We start from the raw sequence: 18,548 nt of genomic DNA, 5'->3' as shown, positions 1-18,548 counted from the left end.
TACCATTTTTCTAACCAATACCTTACGCTCTGGTTTTCAATATTTAGTTTTTCTATTATTTTTATTAGTTACCAATTGCGAATAAACTGTTTAATAGATTTGAGAGTGAGAGAGGGCTTTGTCGAAGACCGTTTTTCGTTTATGATAGTGCGTCAAATGGTTCAAAACGAAGCCCAAAGCAATTTTTGATACGACGGTCTCTGATTCGGCATTCCACAGTCGTCTCAGTAACTTTAACGTGCAATTACAAAGTAATTATAGAAAAATAGCCCCTTTTCCGTTCAAATTAAGAAGGATTTCTGTTTGCGGGCTTTGTCGAAGACCGATTTTCGCCTGTTGCCATGTGTTAACTGGTTCAAATCAAAGCCCAAAGCAATTTTTGATACGACGGTCTCTGATTCGGCATTCCACAGTCGTCTCAGTAACTTTTACGTGCAATTACAAACGATTTAAAGTGTAAATATAGGGATAGTAATGGAAATATAAGGGCTTTTGACTTCTTCGATGACTATGATCCTTAAGTAAACAAAATTTCTTATTCTCATTTGCAGTACAAGCTGTGCAAGGTCAAGAAGAACCAGCTGGGCGCCAAGGGAGTGCCTTTCCTGGTGACACACGACGGTCGCACCATCCGCTACCCGGATCCCCTGATCCACGCCAACGACACCGTGCAGGTCGACATTGCCACCGGCAAGATCACCGACTACATCAAGTTCGATTCCGGTAAGGAAAAACTATCATGAGCGATTTTCATTGGCTGGTTCGAAGACCACAAAACGTTTGTTAAAGTTGCGTGGTTCAAAAACAAAAAGCCAAGAGCATTTTTTGTCACGACGGTCTCTGATTCGGCAATCCACAGTCGTTCCAGTAACTTTACGTGCAATGACAGTCGCATTAAGTAAATCAAATGTTTGATTCCAACTAACAAAAGTTTTCTTTGATCCACAGGCAACCTCTGCATGATCACCGGAGGCAGGAATTTGGGACGTGTCGGCACCGTTGTCAACCGCGAGCGTCACCCAGGATCCTTTGACATTGTGCACATTAAGGACTCCCAGGGCCATGTGTTCGCCACCCGTTTGACCAACGTGTTCATCATTGGCAAGGGCAACAAACCCTACATCTCCCTGCCCAAGGGCAAGGGTGTCAAGCTGAGCATCTCGGAGGAGCGCGACAAGCGTCTGGCCGCCAAGACCCACTAAGAACCAGGAGTTTAAGGATTTTTACCTTTTAGCATAACACTCTGTACGTTAAGCTACGGAATTACAAGCCAAGAACGTAACGAATGTGTTTTCTTTTGCAAAAGGTAGAGTGAATCGGTTAAACTAACAGGCAGTAGATAATATTAGTGTAATGTCCATAATGATGGACCGTATAAAAATAACTCCATGTAGTGATAAAAACTTGATCTAGGTTTTTATTAAATTGGAAAGGTATGATTTTCAGTTTTCTTAAAGAGCCATAGGTTGCTAGTCAAAGTGATTTATGATAATATCAATTCAATGTAATGTTCTTTTTCAATATTTTTAGTTTGCCATTGGAGATGAACCATTTAATTTTTATAGATTTTTAGAAGGTAGTGCAGTTTGAATTGCCTTCTTAATAAACGGAGTGGATTATTTTATTGTCGGAAGGTTAACTCTTCTAAGCCGCTATTTTTACAACTCTATAAAACTTTGATATATGCTGTTTAACAGCCTTTTTAAATCGCTGAAAAGGTAAAAAATGAACTTTCAAAAAGATAGGTTACCCCACCCCACGGTAAGGGTTAAATTTAACCCCCTTCTGGTGCATGGGGGCCAGAGTTGGCGCCCAATTAATCGATAACCCGCCCCCAGCATCGATAGAACGCGCGCCACGAAAGCTCCGGTCACACTGCTCACTCTGCTGCAGAATTATCATTGTATTTTGTGTGGTGAAAGGCTTTGTGCGCTGGCATTGTGCGTCCACGGAACGGAACTCGCTTTGAAGTAAGTACCAGGTAATCCCGGTTTTGTATTCCTTGGTCGGGCGGAAGCCCTAGAAGAACCCCCGCCCCCAGAGGCAAATCATATGCGAAGAAGAAAACACGTAAATGTTGCCCACCCATACACCGATGAACTGACACACCGATGGTACACACACACGGGTGAACATCATATGTTGATAAGTTGGCGACAACAACAACGGCGGCGAAAACAAAAACAACACTGCTTGTGAATCATTTGTAGGGATTTGTCTGTTTGCTCGAGAGTGGTATTAAATGTCGGCCTATTTGTCGAGACCCCCGCTTTGAACTCACAGAGATATGCACTTACAGATATGTCCCAGGCCTTGAACAACCCAGGGGGAGGAGGAGGAGGCGGTGGCCCCCATCGGGACTATGGAGCCATGGCGGATTCCACGCCCGAAGTGAGTTTTGCAGCCGCCGGCGGATCCTCAGGCTTCAGCCCCACGGAGTTCATGTCCCTCAGCGAGGACATCGGGCACAACATCACTGCGATCCACAGCAGCACCAAGCAGCTGGAGAAGCAGCTGAAGCTCATCGGGACACCAAAGGACTTGCCCAACCTGCGGGAAAAGGTGCACGCCATCAACACCAAGTGCAATGCCCGGGTGCAGACCACCAGCCAGGACTTGCAGCGGCTGCAGGCGGTCGTGCGCCACGGAGACCGCCAGCAGAAGCTGCAGCTGGAGAAGCTCACGCGTGAATTCCACGGCGTTGTCGAGAAGTATTCCAACCTGCAGCGCCGCATCTCGTCGGCCATGCGACAGACCCTGCAACAGGCCCAGCACTTCGCCGACCAGGATGTGGAGGCCAACGCCCGTTCGGAGCTGCTGCAGCAACAGCGCCTGGAGCAGGCCAATCTGCAGCAGGAACACGACATGCTCGACGAGCGCCGGCGACAGGTCGAGCAAATTGAGTCGGACATCATCGATGTCAACCAGATCATGACCAAGCTGAGTGGCCTGGTGCACGATCAGGGCCAGCAGATGGGTGAGTAACCTTTGAATGCATGCGAAACCCTCCCTTCGAGGGGGGCTCACAAAACCACAAGTTGACAAGCCACAAACCGTAATTAAGCTTCTCAGTTTACGATATTCCGTGGAGCCACAGTAATGCAATAAGGTGAAAATGGAGAAATTCATTGGGGCAACAGAATATCTAAAGTTTATCAGTTGTTTCTAACTTACTTTTATCAGGGATTATGTTAGCAATCCATAATGACTAATGACAGAAATTATGAATCATTACAACTGATTCTATATAAGTAGACAGTTATTACTGATGCATTGATATTCAATAATTCCATTTTTATTTCGGCTTTATGAAAACAACATGCCATATATAAAGTATTCCATCAACACCCTTATCATTATCAATACTCTTAAAATTAAATTTCGTTTCCTGTTTATTGGTTCATTTTGAACTTATTTTACAATGACTTCTTTTGTTTCATAAATAAGCACAAGCTGATAAGCACTGATAAGCATAAATTGGGTAATTTGAAAATAAGATAGTATACCTACTTGCCTTTTACTACCATAATTCTTTGGGGATATTTGGAAATACATATTGCATATAAAATCAAAACCATTTTTTGATCTTTGCCTACATTTTTCTAATCAAATTTCTGTTTCTCCACAGACTTCATCGAGAACAGTATTGAGCAGACGGCCGCCAACGTGGAGGATGGCACCTCGCAGCTGGCCAAGGCGGCCAGGAGTCGCCAGAGCTACAGGCGCAAGATCTTGATACTCCTGGTGATCGCTGTGATAATAGGTTTAATCGTAACTGGCGTTATCGTTGCCAAACTGAACAGTTAATTGTTTTATTTGTACACCCACATTCAAACACACGCAAACATACACACACACACATGCATAGGTTTTTGTAAAACGATTTTTATAAGAAACAAAATATTCGATCGTTGAGAACTCTGTTTAATCACCAAGTGAGCAAAGACAACAAAAATGTAGAGGAAAAGCTAAACAAAAAAATAAACAAATACCATATTTATAAATATATATATACATACGTAACTAAGGATACTGCATCCCACTTAACTTGCATATAAACAATATTCAACGCTTTTAAATGTTAATGATTTCTTGTTAAAACGATTATCGCGAACAACTTAAGTTTTGCATTGAAATTTGTAAAATTCTTGTGTTTAGTTTAAAGCAAGCGAAAGAGGGATTGTTGAAGCAGAATATGACTTCAGGAATCCCTTAAATATATGTTGAATAATTCAAGTTACAAATAAGTGAGCCAGCAATCGAAAATAAAATTAAAGTGAACAAAGTTAAAGTGTTTTGAAAAGGGCGCCAAGTATAGGAACAAGTTGGCAGCCCAATACAACCGATAAGTAAGCTATCGATAGGTGTAATCGAATTAGGGTCACACTCAACCAAAACCAAAACAACGTGCTGCGAAATATAAAAGTTTTTATTATATTTTTCTGATAAACAAAGGATTTTAAAAATGCCCCAGGGAAAATTCAAGAAGGCAAAGCTGCCCGCTTCCATACAGAAAAAGAAGAACCAAAAGCAAGCTGCCTTCACCCGCCGCTCAAGTAAGTTTCAACAAGTTGTTTTAACATACCAAATACTTAGTTATAGTTATTCATATCTTATAGATGCGCCCATTCAGGCGAAGAAGGCCAAGTTCAATGAGACCCAGAAGATCAAGTCCGTCATCTCCAAGTCGGTAAACAAGAGTGTGGAGAGCGAACTGCGATCACGAGCCCACGAAGGATACATCCAGTTGAGCAAGGCGCAGGAGGCGGTGGCCAAGCACCACGCCTCCCAGGCGAAGGCTGCTGCGGCGGCCAGCACCGCCAAAGCCACAGAATAGTTTACTTTACGCCTAAGCTCATTGTTGACAACCCAGGACCTGCATATTTGATAGTAAAACCTTTTTAAACTGATTCCGATGTTACTGTTTATAATCAAAGAAGGAGGAATCAAGGTTTGATATCCAAGAGACTCTTAAAAACCTTTAAAACTTTACACATGGTTATAGTTTCAAATCAACTTACGCGGTTTCCTGATACTTAACGTATAACCTTGTCATAAATGGATCAGACCCTTAACATAGCAGTACCATTTTGTACTCTAACAATTGACCACAAAACATTCATAATGTGTCCTCAAAACACCAAACAAATTAACAGAATACCTCTATATACAAGGTTTATTCGGCGGTTATTTAGGAAAATTCGAGCTTGCATTGAAACTAGAACCAGTTCTGAGCTCCTGTCAAAAGTACCCATTTACTTATAACCCTAAGAACTTATTCCAATGAACATTTTTAAAATTAATAATACAGTTCTGCGGAATATAAATTCGTAATCTATTATATATTTGAAATCCCTATCTTGACTTTCAAAAAAAGTTGAAATTTTCATCAAAACTTTGTTTGACCAGTAAAAAATTATTAAACATCATTAAGTTTTCTTGTTGTATGCTCTGAATTTGTCCTTGTGTTGTCTCAAGGGCTCGTTGAACAAGCACTACACTGCTAACTTTGACGTTTGCCCAATTCATGACCGGACCTTTGGCCGCGCTCTTGGCACAACTTCGACATTCAGCTTCCTACTTATCACAATCAGTTTGTTTAATTATAAAAATAGTTGGCGAACAAAGTTTGTTCCGCTGACATTTATTGGACGATTCGCTGCGGCTCCGCCCGTCCAGAATTCCGTAATTCCGCTCCTTTAACGACAGCTATTCATGACAAACTTTTTTGGCATTGGCAGCTTTGACGAAGTGAAAAGGAAAAAGTGCAACTAACAATTTCTATTTAATTTTCGCAACGTTTCGTTTCGTTTGCTATGCAAATTCAGCCCGCTTTTGATGCGCTTTTAATTAGCCAGCACATCCCGCACTCACATGCAGCCAGAAAAATCCACAGCCAATTGCTTGTTTTTGTTTAGTTTTTTTTTGTCCTTTGTGCCCCCCACCTTTTCATATCAAGCACTTTGATTCCGCGCTTTTCAATCGCATGCAAATGAGCCACGCCCCCCGCCCTCGCCCGCTCACCTGAAGAACAGGTGACAGGATCCCCGGGTGCTCGCTCGTTAGTTGTTTTTTGAGCGTTTTGCGTTTTTAGTTTAGCACCAGAATTGAAGTGCTCCCAGCATGCAAATGCATTTTGGCACTCAACCTGCAATTGGGAGGATAGACCTTTTTGGATATGCAGTTTTAGAGAGGAAAGAAGCAGTTGATAGCAGGCATTCGGAACTTTTTGACACCTATCTTCGCACACTTTCCACATTTTGGGGAGTTTAAACTGTGTTATGAAACTGGTCTTGTAGAAAAATTGATGTAAAACGAGTAATCTCTAAAATGTATACAACATTTATTATCTTTCGAATACTTTGTTGGGCTGAAAGTGCAAAATAATGATATATTTTTATATGACTTTATTTTTTTCTGAATTTTATTTTCTTAAAGTAAAAAGCTTGTAGTTTAAAAAGAAAATTAAAAACATGAAAAATTAACTATTAAAATATTTAAAAATTCGTTCAGAGAGTGGTTATTTCGGTTAGCCAAACTTATTAGTATTTAAGAAATTACTTTAACTGATCTTAAATTTTGTAAGATTATTAAAAAGATATTACCCAAACTTACACATATATTTGTTTTTAGTCTTAGAGTATGCATTTTGCTAACACGTTTTCTCAGAAATATCACGAACCTTTTGGGGCTTTTAGCCCGGCGTTTCACTTGATTAACAGTCAATCTTTTCGCACTCTCCAATTAGAAAATGAATTGCTAATATCAGAGAGACTTGGAAATTTATACGTACCGAAAAGCTTTTAAAAACGCAACCATTTCAACTTTAAGCCGCGCTATAGCCCGTGTTTCCCACATCAAAGTGATTGTTTTATATACCCTCTTTGGCATTTCATTTTATGGCTTATTTAATTGAGCATTGCATTTTGACCGCATTTGGCAGGAATTGATTGATTTGCCTCTGCACTCATCCATTCGACCATCCAATACACCCATCGTTTCCCCAGCCCACGGGGCTTAACTCAGTCCATTTAATTAAAATATTTCGAACAAAAGGATCGGACACCTTTCACGCACTCCCGCACTCACAAAGGATAAAAAGCAGTGTCCAGAGCGGAAATCACACGGCCCAGCATCCTTTTTCCATTTTCCATCATTTAAATGATGCGTTTCTGTTTGCCTTTGCGTTTGCATTTGCTGGCTGCCTTCAGTCGGTCGGCGACCTATTTGAATAGCGACGTGTGTCCCACTGTCGGACATTCCATGTAGCTGCTACATCTCCCTGCAGTTTTCTATACACTCGAACAAATATTTGTGTATTTAGTAAGCGGCTTAGACCCAAAACTGAAACTTATATCGAATACCTACAGATATTATTTTAAGATTTTTGATGAATAAATACAATTTTTCCGGATAACTCTGCCAACTGAATGAATGAGCTGTATCTATCTTGTATCTAAAAGTTGAAATATATTTCTTAAACGTTTGTTTAAATTTGATTTGAACAAAATAAAAGCGACATAATTTTCTTGAATTTTAAATTTGTTTGGAAAACTTGTTTCTGTATCTATCCTGTATCCAAAGCTGTCCATATGATTTTTGTCATTTAATTCTCAAAAAGAAAAAGTAAGATAAGGTTGGTTTGGTCCCACTCTTTACTATAGAATTTTGCAAAAATTTAGTTGATTGGGAAAAATGTTTCAGTTTTAATAAAAAATTTTTAGAAAATATCTTTAATTCAAGAATAAAATGTTTATTCAAGAACAAAACTTTAAATGAAGAAAAAAATTTGATTGTGAAAATATTTGTAAGCATTTAACTAGTTCTTTTTTACAGTGCATGGAGCGTGGACCACGGCTACCTGGTTACCTGGTCAGGTTGTCCGCCGTCTCATTGTGTGCGAGGCGCGCATGTAAATTTGTCCAACTGCAATGGCAAACACTTGAAAAGCGAGCGACAGAGGCCCACTGCTGGCGGCCACCTGCGGCATTCCACACCAGACCATGTCCATTCCAAAGACCCATTCCATTCGAATCCGTTTCCATTATTTTTTTGTTTTTGCATACAATCGAACGCTTTGGTTCCTGGTTCGAGTTCTATGTCCTGTCCGTCCCTCGGCGAATTCTGATTTATATGATGAATGACAATGAGCAGGGGTTTGTCTATTATTTCTTTTCGGGCATTAAGTTTTCCGCTTTTGAGTTTTTTACACCTTTCATAGGGGGATTATTCTTATAGAGAACAGCGCAGGATTAAGGGGAAGTTTTGGCAATATTTTCGGTAGTTAATCAATGGTATATTCTGACAATGTATTTAATTTAAAAGTAATATTAAAATACTTCAAAATTGTGGATGGATTACAAATACATTTTATAGATATTATAGAAAGTCTAAAATGGAAAAGGGGATTTTAGCCTAGAACCACGACTAATCTTCAGCTAAAAGTAATTCGCTTCGGAAATGGTTTCATTCAGATTCTTCTCCGCTGCTCTATCTTCCCTATCATTTGTATCGTTTCTACAAATTTCATTCTTCACATATACCTGTTCCTTCGATATCGCACCGCATTATTAATGAACCACTTCCAATACCTTTACTAAATTATACACTTCTGCCCTTGAGAGAACCTGGAAGAGAAGGGCAGTCAACGAAATTCACCTGTCCACACGGATTTCTAACTTTTAATACATAAATTAAGGCTTAAAGCCGAAATGCAGGGGCAGCAGAAACAAAAACACAAAGCAATCCACGGCATTAAAAAGATAAAGACCTGCCGGGGCATTGAGATATTCCACCTGCAGTCGCGTCGCATATCCCCAGTCCCAGATCAACAACATATAATAATCCCATCAGCATTTTTGGATACGCTTTGCAAATGAATTGTAGAGCGGCGGCATACCATTCCCGACCAAACCGGACTGGGAGCGTGGATAATAATAATGTGGAACCGAAAATGAGCTCGGATCGCTGACGACTGCGAAGGTTCTGCATTTGCACCTGCATCGGATCGGAACTTTGATGGGCCTTGCGTGGCTTATAATTAAATTGGACTTGTGGATACAATTTGATATCCTCGCCGATGTGCTCCATAAAGCATATGAGCTCACGAAGATTACATAATGGTTTCGTTATTAAATGACTTACATTTACATTTTGAAGGGTTTCGGGTGGAGCGAACTGTGGTGAGAATTTCTTTGTTAAGAACAATTTCGGCGGAATTACCCCAACGAGAGCGTCACATGCTGAGTATCTTTCAGTTTTTTGAGGAAAAATTCATGTTTATCTGGTTGTTTTATGCCCTTACTATATGACTGACTATGTTTGAAAATAATTCACACAAAACTATTAAGATAGACCTTTTTGAAGCCCTGCTTAACGAACCAAATCTAACGATTCTACTCTAAAAACATTTCGGTTTACTTTTGAAATACTTAGTTAATATAAGGAAAAAATGTACAAAAAATGTAGAGTACCAATTTAATGATCTAACCATTTTATATTTTAGGTTAAATATCTGTACTCACAGAAATTTATACATTTTACATTTACAAACCATTTAAAAAAATTGTATTTTTACCACATCCATTTATATTCTTATCATTTATTTGAGCAAGCGATAAAAGAATGCAAAATGAATTTAATCTATTTCATCGTTTTTAAAACGGATTGAATAAATCCCGACCTGGGGCAACTTTTTTTCAGGCAATGTCGAGTAAATTAAAAAATCAGTTATCATTTTCCAAATCATTTGCCCCGAACATTATTCCCCAAACTAAAAAATTAATGCACCGGGAAGCATTTCACTTCCGTTTAACGCAAATGAAAAAGGAATATTCCTCACAAAAAAAAGAGCCCAAAACCTGAAACAAGAAGAAAAGACAGCGAGGAAAACCGAAGCGAAAAAATCTGTTTTTAAAAGGAGCACACAACAAGCGGATGTAAATGCGCCCAGCTGCATGCCAAAAACTGCAATTGTCATCAATACGAGCGGGATTCGGGCGGTGCACAAAGCCAATTCATAAAACAAAGGCGAGAGCGAAAAGTGAATTTCAATAACGGATGTAAATAAACCACATGAGATCGATTACCTCCCCGGTGTGCGGGTGAGGTGGGTCCTGCTGTCAGGATAACAGATGCAGGAAAGGCCCGACTGCAGGTACAGCTCCCTCCCTCCACGCAGCAAAAAAGCATCCTCCATATCGGTTGACTCAGAGCGGGAGGATGGCACAAAAAATCATAGCGCCCGAAAAAAGCACAAGCCAGAAACATCTGTCCTTTCCTCGAAGGAGTAAGAAAAAACCCAGCAGGTTTAAAATTTATTTAAGTCAGCACGAAAAGAGGGCGATGACATAAAAGTTGCACAAATAAAGGCGGCAGACCTTGGTCATCAATAAAAGAATCCCTAAAGATATTACTTAAATGGAGAAAATTGAGAATTCTTTAATAGATCTAAGAATTTCATTTTAAAAATTCCAATAAAACAACTTTATTTTTTGTATATCATATATAGTATGTCCATATTCTTCACCTATTTAATACTTTTCATTCCGTTCTAAAGAAACATTTCCATTTTGTTATACCATTATTCAAATAACCTGATAAAGTAGAATAGTTTTTGAGTTTTGTAATAACAATCAATAATATTTAATTGCGATTTATTTAATATCCACCAACGTCTTCTAATTATTTTCTATATACTTTAGTAGGATTTTTGCTTTAGTAGGTCACATTTCAAGTTAAAGCAGAGACAATATTATTTTATTATAACGATTTATTTTTCCCAATACCAGTAAAAGGTAATACACTTTGTAGTTATGCAAAAACATCTGTCTGCTTTTCAAGGAATACGAAAAAATCCAGCAAGTTTAAAATATGCTGCAGTGAGCAGGCAATGAAGGAGGCAGAGGAGCAGATACATACGCGATGAGGAAGGAGCCGCGGGCCTCGGTCATCAGAAACAAAAGCCCATTAAGGTATAGCACCTGGACCGAAGATCACCTTGGTTGGGCCCTCGAGGAGTCAGGGGAATTCGGACAGGAGTGGAGCCGAGCTGAGAGTCCCATAAATGTGTCGATATTATTACGGTAAACAGTCTGATGCATTTTAAATTCAATTTTAAACTCATCTTGCACTCTCTAATTGGACCCTTTGCGAAAGCGGATCCCCGGCGAATAATAATAATGAGGCTTGTCATCGGGCCAAGTGATTCCGGGCTGAATGGAGCTTATTGAAAATCCACCAAAATGTTAACTCTTCCCTTTCCAAGGGTAAGTGCTTAAACAGATGCTTATTACAGGGTAGGCAGCGCTGACCCACAAAGTGTGCAACATTACTAAACAAATATATTTCGGTGTGGGCAAGGATTAAAGATGAAAATCCATTAAGAAAATGAAAGTTGTGACGGAAAACACTTAAGGGCTTTTATTAAGGTTAAGTAAGGCAAGAAAAGATGTACATTCTGTGGGAAAACGTTAAATTATACATATAAAGATGAAAGAAACCTTTCGTAATGCAATTTAAAATAGGTCTACATTATATATTGTAATCCAGTCTGTATTTTTGTATCCTTCTAGTTAGGTTATTGTGATCAATGGTAAACTTCCTAAGAGAAGTGTTCATATATTTAGAAATTAAATGGGTATAAATTTGGAATTTAAAACGTATCATAAAAATGCCATGTAATGTGTGAAAAAAATGTAGCCCTGTAAAGGACCTTTAAAATAAGAATAGTCCAATCAAAATAGGTCCTTAGATCTCCTCTTTGGATCACTGCAAACCAATTTCAGCTGCTGGCAAACAAACAATTCCAAAGTCATCCGAGGGTCATTGTAAAAGAATTACCCAGTACCAAAGAGTTTGCCGCCTCGAAGGTGTAAAGAAAAGGTGCTGACCCAAGGATAAAGGATCAGAAAGGAGCCCAACGCCTTCATGGTCACAATGCGTCAATAGAAACAGACGCAGACTGACAAGGAATTTGCCAGAAATGGTTTTCCAATGGGGAGGACCAACATTAATCATCGAGTACCAATTCCAGGGCCAATCAGTAAACCAACAAAAAGCCAGAATTCTGTATGGATCAAGGCCATAAATGTCGCTGCAGTTTTAATAGAGCAAGCTGATTTTTACAGGACCTCTCACACTTGCAGCTGGCCAAACCACAGGAGTCTGGTCAACAATGGCCAGGGCGGCAGGGACAAAGGTCGCAAAGTCATTTGAGATTCGTTAAAGAAAAATTACATGAAGTTTTTGCGGAGCAATTACCAGGTGTAAGAATGCGAAGAACAGTTCCAGAGTTCCAGAGCTCGGGGGCGTGGACTAATTGTTCGACTCTTGGCCCGCTTGCGAAATGCTCATGACAAATGCGTTGGCCAACACCCCTCTCGGAATTCTTCGCCCTGCAATCGAAAGTGCGCTGTAATTTCGACCTCCTTTCGTTGGCCAATTGTTCGGACCGGCCTTTGTCGGCACCCATTTGGGGCCAATTTTATTGAAAAGCATTTGATGATGGTCCTGCAGTACTTGGTATGGTGATGGGTACGCATGGAACCCATGTCCAAGGACCATTGTCGGCGCTCTACTGAGGCGTAATTAATGTCCTCTGTCCACCGCAAAGCGGTGTTTGATTGGCGAGCTCTTCACTTTCGAGAAGCAACTGTTCTTGGAAGACTTCGTCTATCATAAAGGCATAAGTCTTAAGTAAACTATGCCAAAGTATTGTACATATTTTCTAGAGGTTCGAGAAAAAAAGTTAACCTTTTTAATAAAATATATATATTATTCATAAATCAACTAATTTTACAAAAAAAATATTATTACTTTGAAACCAGAACTATATTTAGCTTATATAAACGTTTGAAATTAAGCTTATTTGGAACTAATGAATAAAATATAATTGTTTGTTCTCTTTTATTATCTACGGTTTTAGATCCCTTAAAAATTGTAGAAATAATTAATAAAGTTCTACACAAAATTCGCTTGTCTGCAATTTAGTAGTCAATCAGTCCTAACACTTTGGATTTTAACAAAATATGTTTCAAATGTACATTTTTAAATATATTTATATGTAGGTTGACAAGAGAAGTTACTTAAAATGGTTGTCAAGATTTCGGAGAAATGGTTTATATTTTAAATCAAAAAAAAGATAACCTTCTTTAACAGTTACAGTTTGTCTTGGATATCAATCTTCACTTAACGTCTTGGTTGAACCGCTTTGTCTTCTTAATTTACGTTTTGGCTTCGGCCAATTCGTATCTGCAGCTTGTAGTTATCGGTAATCCATCGCCTTCCAGGGGCACTTAACATACTTTTTATCAGTATCTTCGATCTGGCCGCATTTCCTCTCCTCCGGTTCTTAGCCCGGTTCCTGTTCAGGCCGCAACTTCCTTGGCATTGTGGAGGGTTTTTTGTGTTTTTTGGCAAACTTCTCGGGTGTCAGGGAGGAAGTAGGTGTACATGTTGTGGTTGATTCGAGGCATGAAGCATACCTGCTCCTTGCGAGGGATGCTGCTGCTTGAAACCCGAATTCAGAGTCCTGAAAGACGATACGGGAGTGTGCGATCCCCGTTTGGCATTTGTCTAAAATGCGGTTTTCCCCGGCATTTAATTTCTATTTCAACATTGCATTCGTAATTCGAGCCCTTCCCACAGGTGTGGGCCGGGGAATTGGAATTGGAGCAGGTTGGCAATCTCTCGACTGTGTATTTTAGAGCTCGAGTCCATCGTTTATATATTCATGTTACCTTGGAGAGCATTTTCCCTGCTTTTTGTTTGGCTTTCCCTCAAATTGTGCGTGCTAAAAACAGTTGACATATCCATGGGCGAGGCTCTGTGTCTGGGGGCTTTTACCGTGGCAGTTTACCTGGGCTACCTGCTCGGCAACTCACTTGGCGCTCCTTAAAATGTCAAATGTTCTCGGGGACCATCCATCCGTTCCGTTCGTCCGTGCCCACATATGATGTTCCCATACCATTCGAGCTGCTAATGGAAATTGCGCTTGGCGGAGGCGTTTGGCGACGACTTCCTGTCGTGCTCTGCCTGGAGAAATTTATGCTAAAAGGTTGCCAGTTTGACTTGGGGAAGAGCTGCGCTTTCTCCCCGAGATGTCTAGCAATTTAAGGCCTCCGATTCCCCGGTTTATCTATTAGAATATGAGGTATTTCTGTGGCGACGGTCGCAGCAAACACGAATATTTTCCTCATTCATATTCCGAAGCAATTTGCCAGTACAGCAATTCTGGCCCATCCTACGGAGTTGTCCGTCCGGATTCAAGTCCCCTGTCCCCTGTCCGTTGTCCGTGAGTGCGTGCGGCGCCCGGAAAAGCATTTTGTATAAATACGGCGCAAACAAGCTCGAGACTAATTACGACAGGGAGATAACAGCAAGCAGAGCTAGCCACGCCAGGATTCGGGATCCAGGATAATAATCTAAGCAAATTTATCAACACGGACACATATGGAAAAAATATGAAGGGAAAAAACGGCAGACAGCAAGGGATACGCACCAAACGAGCGAGTGAAAAATTATGCGATGCGGACTCCAACAAAAGACAGATGGGGAAACAGAGCAAATGGGAGCATCAAGGGTTCTACAATTGTGAAGGTTTCCGTAAAGGGGTTCTTTTCTAGGGCTGCCAAATCGGATTTAGAAATTTCTCGAAATATATTCAGTATTTCTGCCAACAAGAAAATAAAGAGTATTCTTATAAAATCTTCGGAAATCCCTATGCTAAGACTCTAGATTATTTTTTCTAGATTATTTTTTCATAGTTTTAAAACCTTGTTAAGATTCAGAAGTTGTAAGAAAATATATCAATATATCACGAAACACTTTCGTGATTTTCGTATGGCTTGTATAACTATTTGTTTAATATTTATAAAAGTCCTAATAATTTTATTTTTGATGATCATAAAAAATAAGAAATGCCTTGCAAATTATTTTCTTATATTTTTCTTTTATGGGACTCTTTAACTAATTGGAACCTGACCAGAAATATGTTTTAAATAAATCAAATAAATCATAAATTAGTACTGCTAGTTTTCAAGTAAGACTATTCCCATTTTAAAAATCCAATCTTGGTGCAGAACTACGTATTAAGTTAAAGCCTTAAAAAAGTTAACCAAATGCTGCCGGTTAAGTAAAACATACAAATACAGCAGCCAAGATAGAGCCAGAAAGATGGTCTTAGCCTGGCCTATTCAGACAAAGAAATGTTTGTGTGAGCCGCCTACTTTCCCAGGAACTGGAAAATCTGATTTCCTTTTTGGCAAAGATCATTAGGGGAACACCGCCTACAAACAAATCCCGTGCAAATATTTGCCAAGGCATAATGGCCAAATCTGCGCTGGCGAAGATGTTGTAACATGGCCTAATCCCAGATCGTAATGTACTAAGCCGGCTCGGGATTAAATTGGCTTAAATGCGACCTAGAGCACAAAGGTGAAACGTATACAGTTCATCAAGGATTGATCCTTCGCATAATTTTGCGCAGTCTGTGGCTGGCGGGAAACCTCAAGCCCGGAAAATTCGAGGCGGGAAACGGGAAACTTTCCTCCGGCGGAGGCGACCATCAATCATCGTCAGGCTCCGGGGCACATTAGCATTTATGAACTTTTGGCCGAGTTGATTTTTCACGACTTGCCAAGGGCTGTGACTTGGACCAGGATGGGTTGACTTTAATAGGATTCCCCATAATTTCATGCGCTTGTGCATATTTGGCAGTCAATTAATGTCAAACTAGTTTCAACTCTCGCCGGCAATCGATCAAAATTTCAATGCAGCCACCTCAGGGTTGATGCAATGAAGTAATTTGACAATATTCATATGACCCTAATGTTTATATGAGCGATGGCAATGGGGTAACCTTATTAAAAGGTAAAAAGGTTAGGGAAAGGCACGTTTGAGGTGTTGATTTGGTCCGATAAAGAAGTTGTGGGAACACCTTTTGCCATCGGTTAATGATTCAGTTTTTACTACAGTCGCCATCAATTTGATATGGTAGTTAGGATAAAAAGGTTCAGCCATATGAAACTAATCTAAAAATTCATGGGAGCACTTCTTAAGATACTGCCCCTGAGAAGTTCTTAATTAAGATTTGGGTTTTGATAAGAACGGGAAAATTTAAGTCTTAATGTTCCGGAAAACTTTGATCGTTACTTCAGAGGCACAAATAGATCAGTCAGTTATGTTCAGACTCATTTGAAAAATTAGAAGAAAAATTAAAGCCTAATTTGAAACTCATTAAACTCCTTAGTCCTAAAAATATTAATGTTAGCTATCAAAGTAAAAAATATTAAAATACATTCGGATTAGCAATAAAGCAAATCTGGCACATAATCCCATTGTGCCATATCAATTTTACCCCAATCCCCATTTTGCAATTTAAAAGCCCCTCAAAAAGCATTTTATTAAGTTAATTAAAACAAACCGAAAATCCCCAACCAGTCAAATGCAATTTTGCAACTTCGTTTTCCAGATTTTTTTACGCTTTGGCATTATTAAAAGTGGAATTTTAAATGCCATTTCGCATTATGAATTTAATCCAATTGTTGATGGCGGAAAAAAATAAAAGGCAACAAAAACAGACAAACAACAATCGAATGATACGGTAATTAGTTAATTTATAAATATCATATAAACTGCTCATTTATGAATTCAATTAATGTTCGCAGACGCGTGACCGAAGTGGATTAAACTCTAATTTAATAACTCAGCTGGCGGGTGGAAAAAAAAAGCAGAGATACAAAGTGTTTGAAAGTTATTAAATGGAAACCTCAAAATGGGTGACATTTGTTGCACAATAATTTACACCACAGAACTGTCAACGGTTACGGATACCAAATAAGATTTGAGCAGTCTGCCGACACATGGCGGGGGATCGGTTGTCCACAATCCACGAATCCTGCCCACAGATGCGTTTACAACTCACCAGAACGCCCTCGGAAAATCCTCATATGTCATGGATAGATGACTACTACTTAAGGGAGCTGTCAATTGCCTAGGATAATGTTTGGCTCTAGTCGTAATTTATGCATATCCCGAACTCAAGTGGATCCGCTTCTCGGGATAGGTCTGTGCACATCTGTGTAACCCTAGATCGCACAACGCCCCCAGCTCCCGAGGCTCCTCCTCCTCCTCCTCCGATATATATCCCTTGTGGTTAGGCCCATGCCAAATCCAGGGATAATCACATTGTTGACTGCAACTGCAACTAATTACAAATCAATTTGAACCAGCCCCCAAAGGCAAATGAATTCCGGGGAGAGTTATCCAGGGCTAACCGCAGCACAGGAAGCGGGATCGCGGGGGGAACCTCCTTAACACCTGCCCGCACCCCATTAAAATGTTATATGGCCAGTGTCAATGCCAAGTTTAAAAACAGAACACAAAAATAAATTGACATCTCAGGCTGGCCGTAAATCAAAGGAGACAACTTAGACATCCACCCATGTTGAAGTGACGAAATGAGCAGCAGAAGAGTCATAAAAACACTGGAATCTCGAGGAGATGGATCACATTTGATGGTTGTCTTTTACGATCCCACAATTGAGATATAGGAGAAGATGGTGATAGGTCTGTGGAGGATATATAAGATATGTTTAAGGAGGAAACGATGGATCACAAAAGATGGATGTTATTCTTAGTCATTTGGGATAGGAGCTTAGGATATGATAAGTCACCGATATGATGAGCAACATTTACATATGGTCCTTTAAGTCTAATAAAAAACTGTCCCAAATGAGATGGGAAAAAATAGATAAGTGTGTAAAAACAGAATATATATTTTCAGAGTCGAATTCCTTTGGATCATAACCATCAAAACTAAATAAATAATTGGATTGCTAATAAAAGAATTGTATTTATACAAACAATTAAAGATCTGCTGGCAAATATATTTTTGGGATCCGTACTACCCCGATCAGGATTCTTTTTGTGCTCAAACTCTTCACTCTTTCCACACATCGTCTAAGCTTATTAGTACTCAAGTTTCTGTGTGTTTTTCATAAACCTTTCTCAAACTGTGGCGTACATAAGCACTTCAGGTTCGATGCCTGGCCATTGTTCGCGGATCTCGAGAAGAACAGAGGAATCATTTGTCTTCTAATTATGATTTCAATGGCTTGGCAAAATCAAAGAAGGCGTAATTCGCTCTCACCATCGCCAGGACTCGTTCGGGGCTCCTTTAAGGCGGCAAATCGAATCAAAGAACTAGCAAACAAACAAACAAACAAAAAACACTCAGAACAACGGAAAAGGAGACTCCTCTATGGCATTGTTGACAGGCCGCCGAAAAGAAGGAGACCGCAAAACACACTCAGACAAAGGATGAGGAGCCGGGGCGACTCCATTCGCACAAAAGGAGCGGAAAAAGCGATCAAAGAGCTCGCAAACATAAAGCAGGGGCATCATCACATGTCCGACGTGAGGTAAACCCATCTGAAAAACCCCTAAGCAAGCCAAAATCCCAACCAGATCCATGCGGCAGGCTTAGGACTCCTTTTTTTGGCCTCATCTGCTGCGTTGCCACCACATTGCGTCGTCGTCTTTAAGCT

The 18,548-nt window shown here is 39.9% G+C and overlaps 3 protein-coding genes and 3 non-coding genes across 15 annotated transcripts in view; all 6 read left to right on the top strand.

Annotated features, from left to right (window-relative positions):
* RpS4 (ribosomal protein S4) overlaps positions 1 to 1,282 on the top strand; it is a 224,377-nt gene extending 223,095 nt beyond the window's left edge. For all 8 annotated transcript variants that reach the window (XM_070996975.1, XM_070996974.1, XM_070996976.1 and 5 more), the window contains exons 5-6: positions 552 to 723; positions 949 to 1,282. In XM_070996975.1, coding sequence (XP_070853076.1) covers positions 552 to 723; positions 949 to 1,202 — 426 coding nt within the window. In that variant the 3' untranslated portion in view covers positions 1,203 to 1,282. The remainder of the gene's footprint in view (positions 1 to 551; positions 724 to 948) is intronic.
* On the top strand, positions 110 to 252 carry LOC118877484 (small nucleolar RNA psi28S-3327). Its single transcript, XR_005014340.3, has one exon. It is a non-coding gene; the product is annotated as a small nucleolar RNA psi28S-3327 (small nucleolar RNA).
* Positions 304 to 446, top strand: LOC118877483 (small nucleolar RNA psi28S-3327). The gene has a single exon (XR_005014339.3). It is a non-coding gene; the product is annotated as a small nucleolar RNA psi28S-3327 (small nucleolar RNA).
* LOC118877485 (small nucleolar RNA psi28S-3327) lies at positions 751 to 891 on the top strand. The gene has a single exon (XR_005014341.3). It is a non-coding gene; the product is annotated as a small nucleolar RNA psi28S-3327 (small nucleolar RNA).
* Positions 1,283 to 1,816: 534 nt separating the features above from the next.
* On the top strand, positions 1,817 to 4,008 carry Syx13 (syntaxin 13). 3 transcript variants are annotated; one of them, XM_036814862.3, is made up of 3 exons: positions 1,817 to 1,970; positions 2,300 to 2,977; positions 3,629 to 4,008. In XM_036814862.3, the coding sequence occupies exons 2-3, from the start codon at positions 2,302 to 2,304 to the stop codon at positions 3,805 to 3,807; spliced, it is 855 nt and encodes a 284-aa protein (XP_036670757.3). In that variant the 5' UTR covers positions 1,817 to 1,970; positions 2,300 to 2,301; the 3' UTR covers positions 3,808 to 4,008. The 3 variants fall into 3 exon arrangements, with proteins under 3 accessions (XP_036670757.3, XP_036670758.3, XP_036670759.3); XM_036814863.3 differs by having other exon boundaries at positions 1,966 to 1,981; XM_036814864.3 differs by lacking the exon at positions 1,817 to 1,970 and adding an exon at positions 2,045 to 2,235.
* A 366-nt stretch (positions 4,009 to 4,374) lies between these two features.
* LOC108006701 (uncharacterized) lies at positions 4,375 to 4,910 on the top strand. Its single transcript, XM_017070241.4, has 2 exons — positions 4,375 to 4,556; positions 4,620 to 4,910. The coding sequence occupies exons 1-2, from the start codon at positions 4,466 to 4,468 to the stop codon at positions 4,835 to 4,837; spliced, it is 309 nt and encodes a 102-aa protein (XP_016925730.2). The 5' UTR covers positions 4,375 to 4,465; the 3' UTR covers positions 4,838 to 4,910.
* The last annotated feature ends 13,638 nt before the right edge of the window (positions 4,911 to 18,548 follow it).

The sequence above is a fragment of the Drosophila suzukii genome, chromosome 3 (genome assembly GCF_043229965.1).
Source record: "Drosophila suzukii chromosome 3, CBGP_Dsuzu_IsoJpt1.0, whole genome shotgun sequence".
In the NCBI taxonomy this organism is placed as follows: domain Eukaryota; kingdom Metazoa; phylum Arthropoda; class Insecta; order Diptera; family Drosophilidae; genus Drosophila; species Drosophila suzukii.
The sequence above is the reverse complement of the archived record's forward strand: the minus strand, read 5'-3'. Positions and strand labels throughout refer to the sequence as shown.

Bases quoted from the DNA above. Each gene is read 5' to 3' on its own strand.
- LOC108006701 (XM_017070241.4), top strand. From the start codon at position 4,466: ATGCCCCAGGGAAAATTCAAGAAGGCAAAGCTGCCCGCTTCCATACAG. The intron at 4,557-4,619 runs GTAAGTTTCAAC...CATATCTTATAG, and splicing joins TGCCTTCACCCGCCGCTCAA to ATGCGCCCATTCAGGCGAAG.
- Syx13 (XM_036814862.3), top strand. From the start codon at position 2,302: ATGTCCCAGGCCTTGAACAACCCAGGGGGAGGAGGAGGAGGCGGTGGC. The intron at 2,978-3,628 runs GTGAGTAACCTT...GTTTCTCCACAG, and splicing joins CGATCAGGGCCAGCAGATGG to ACTTCATCGAGAACAGTATT.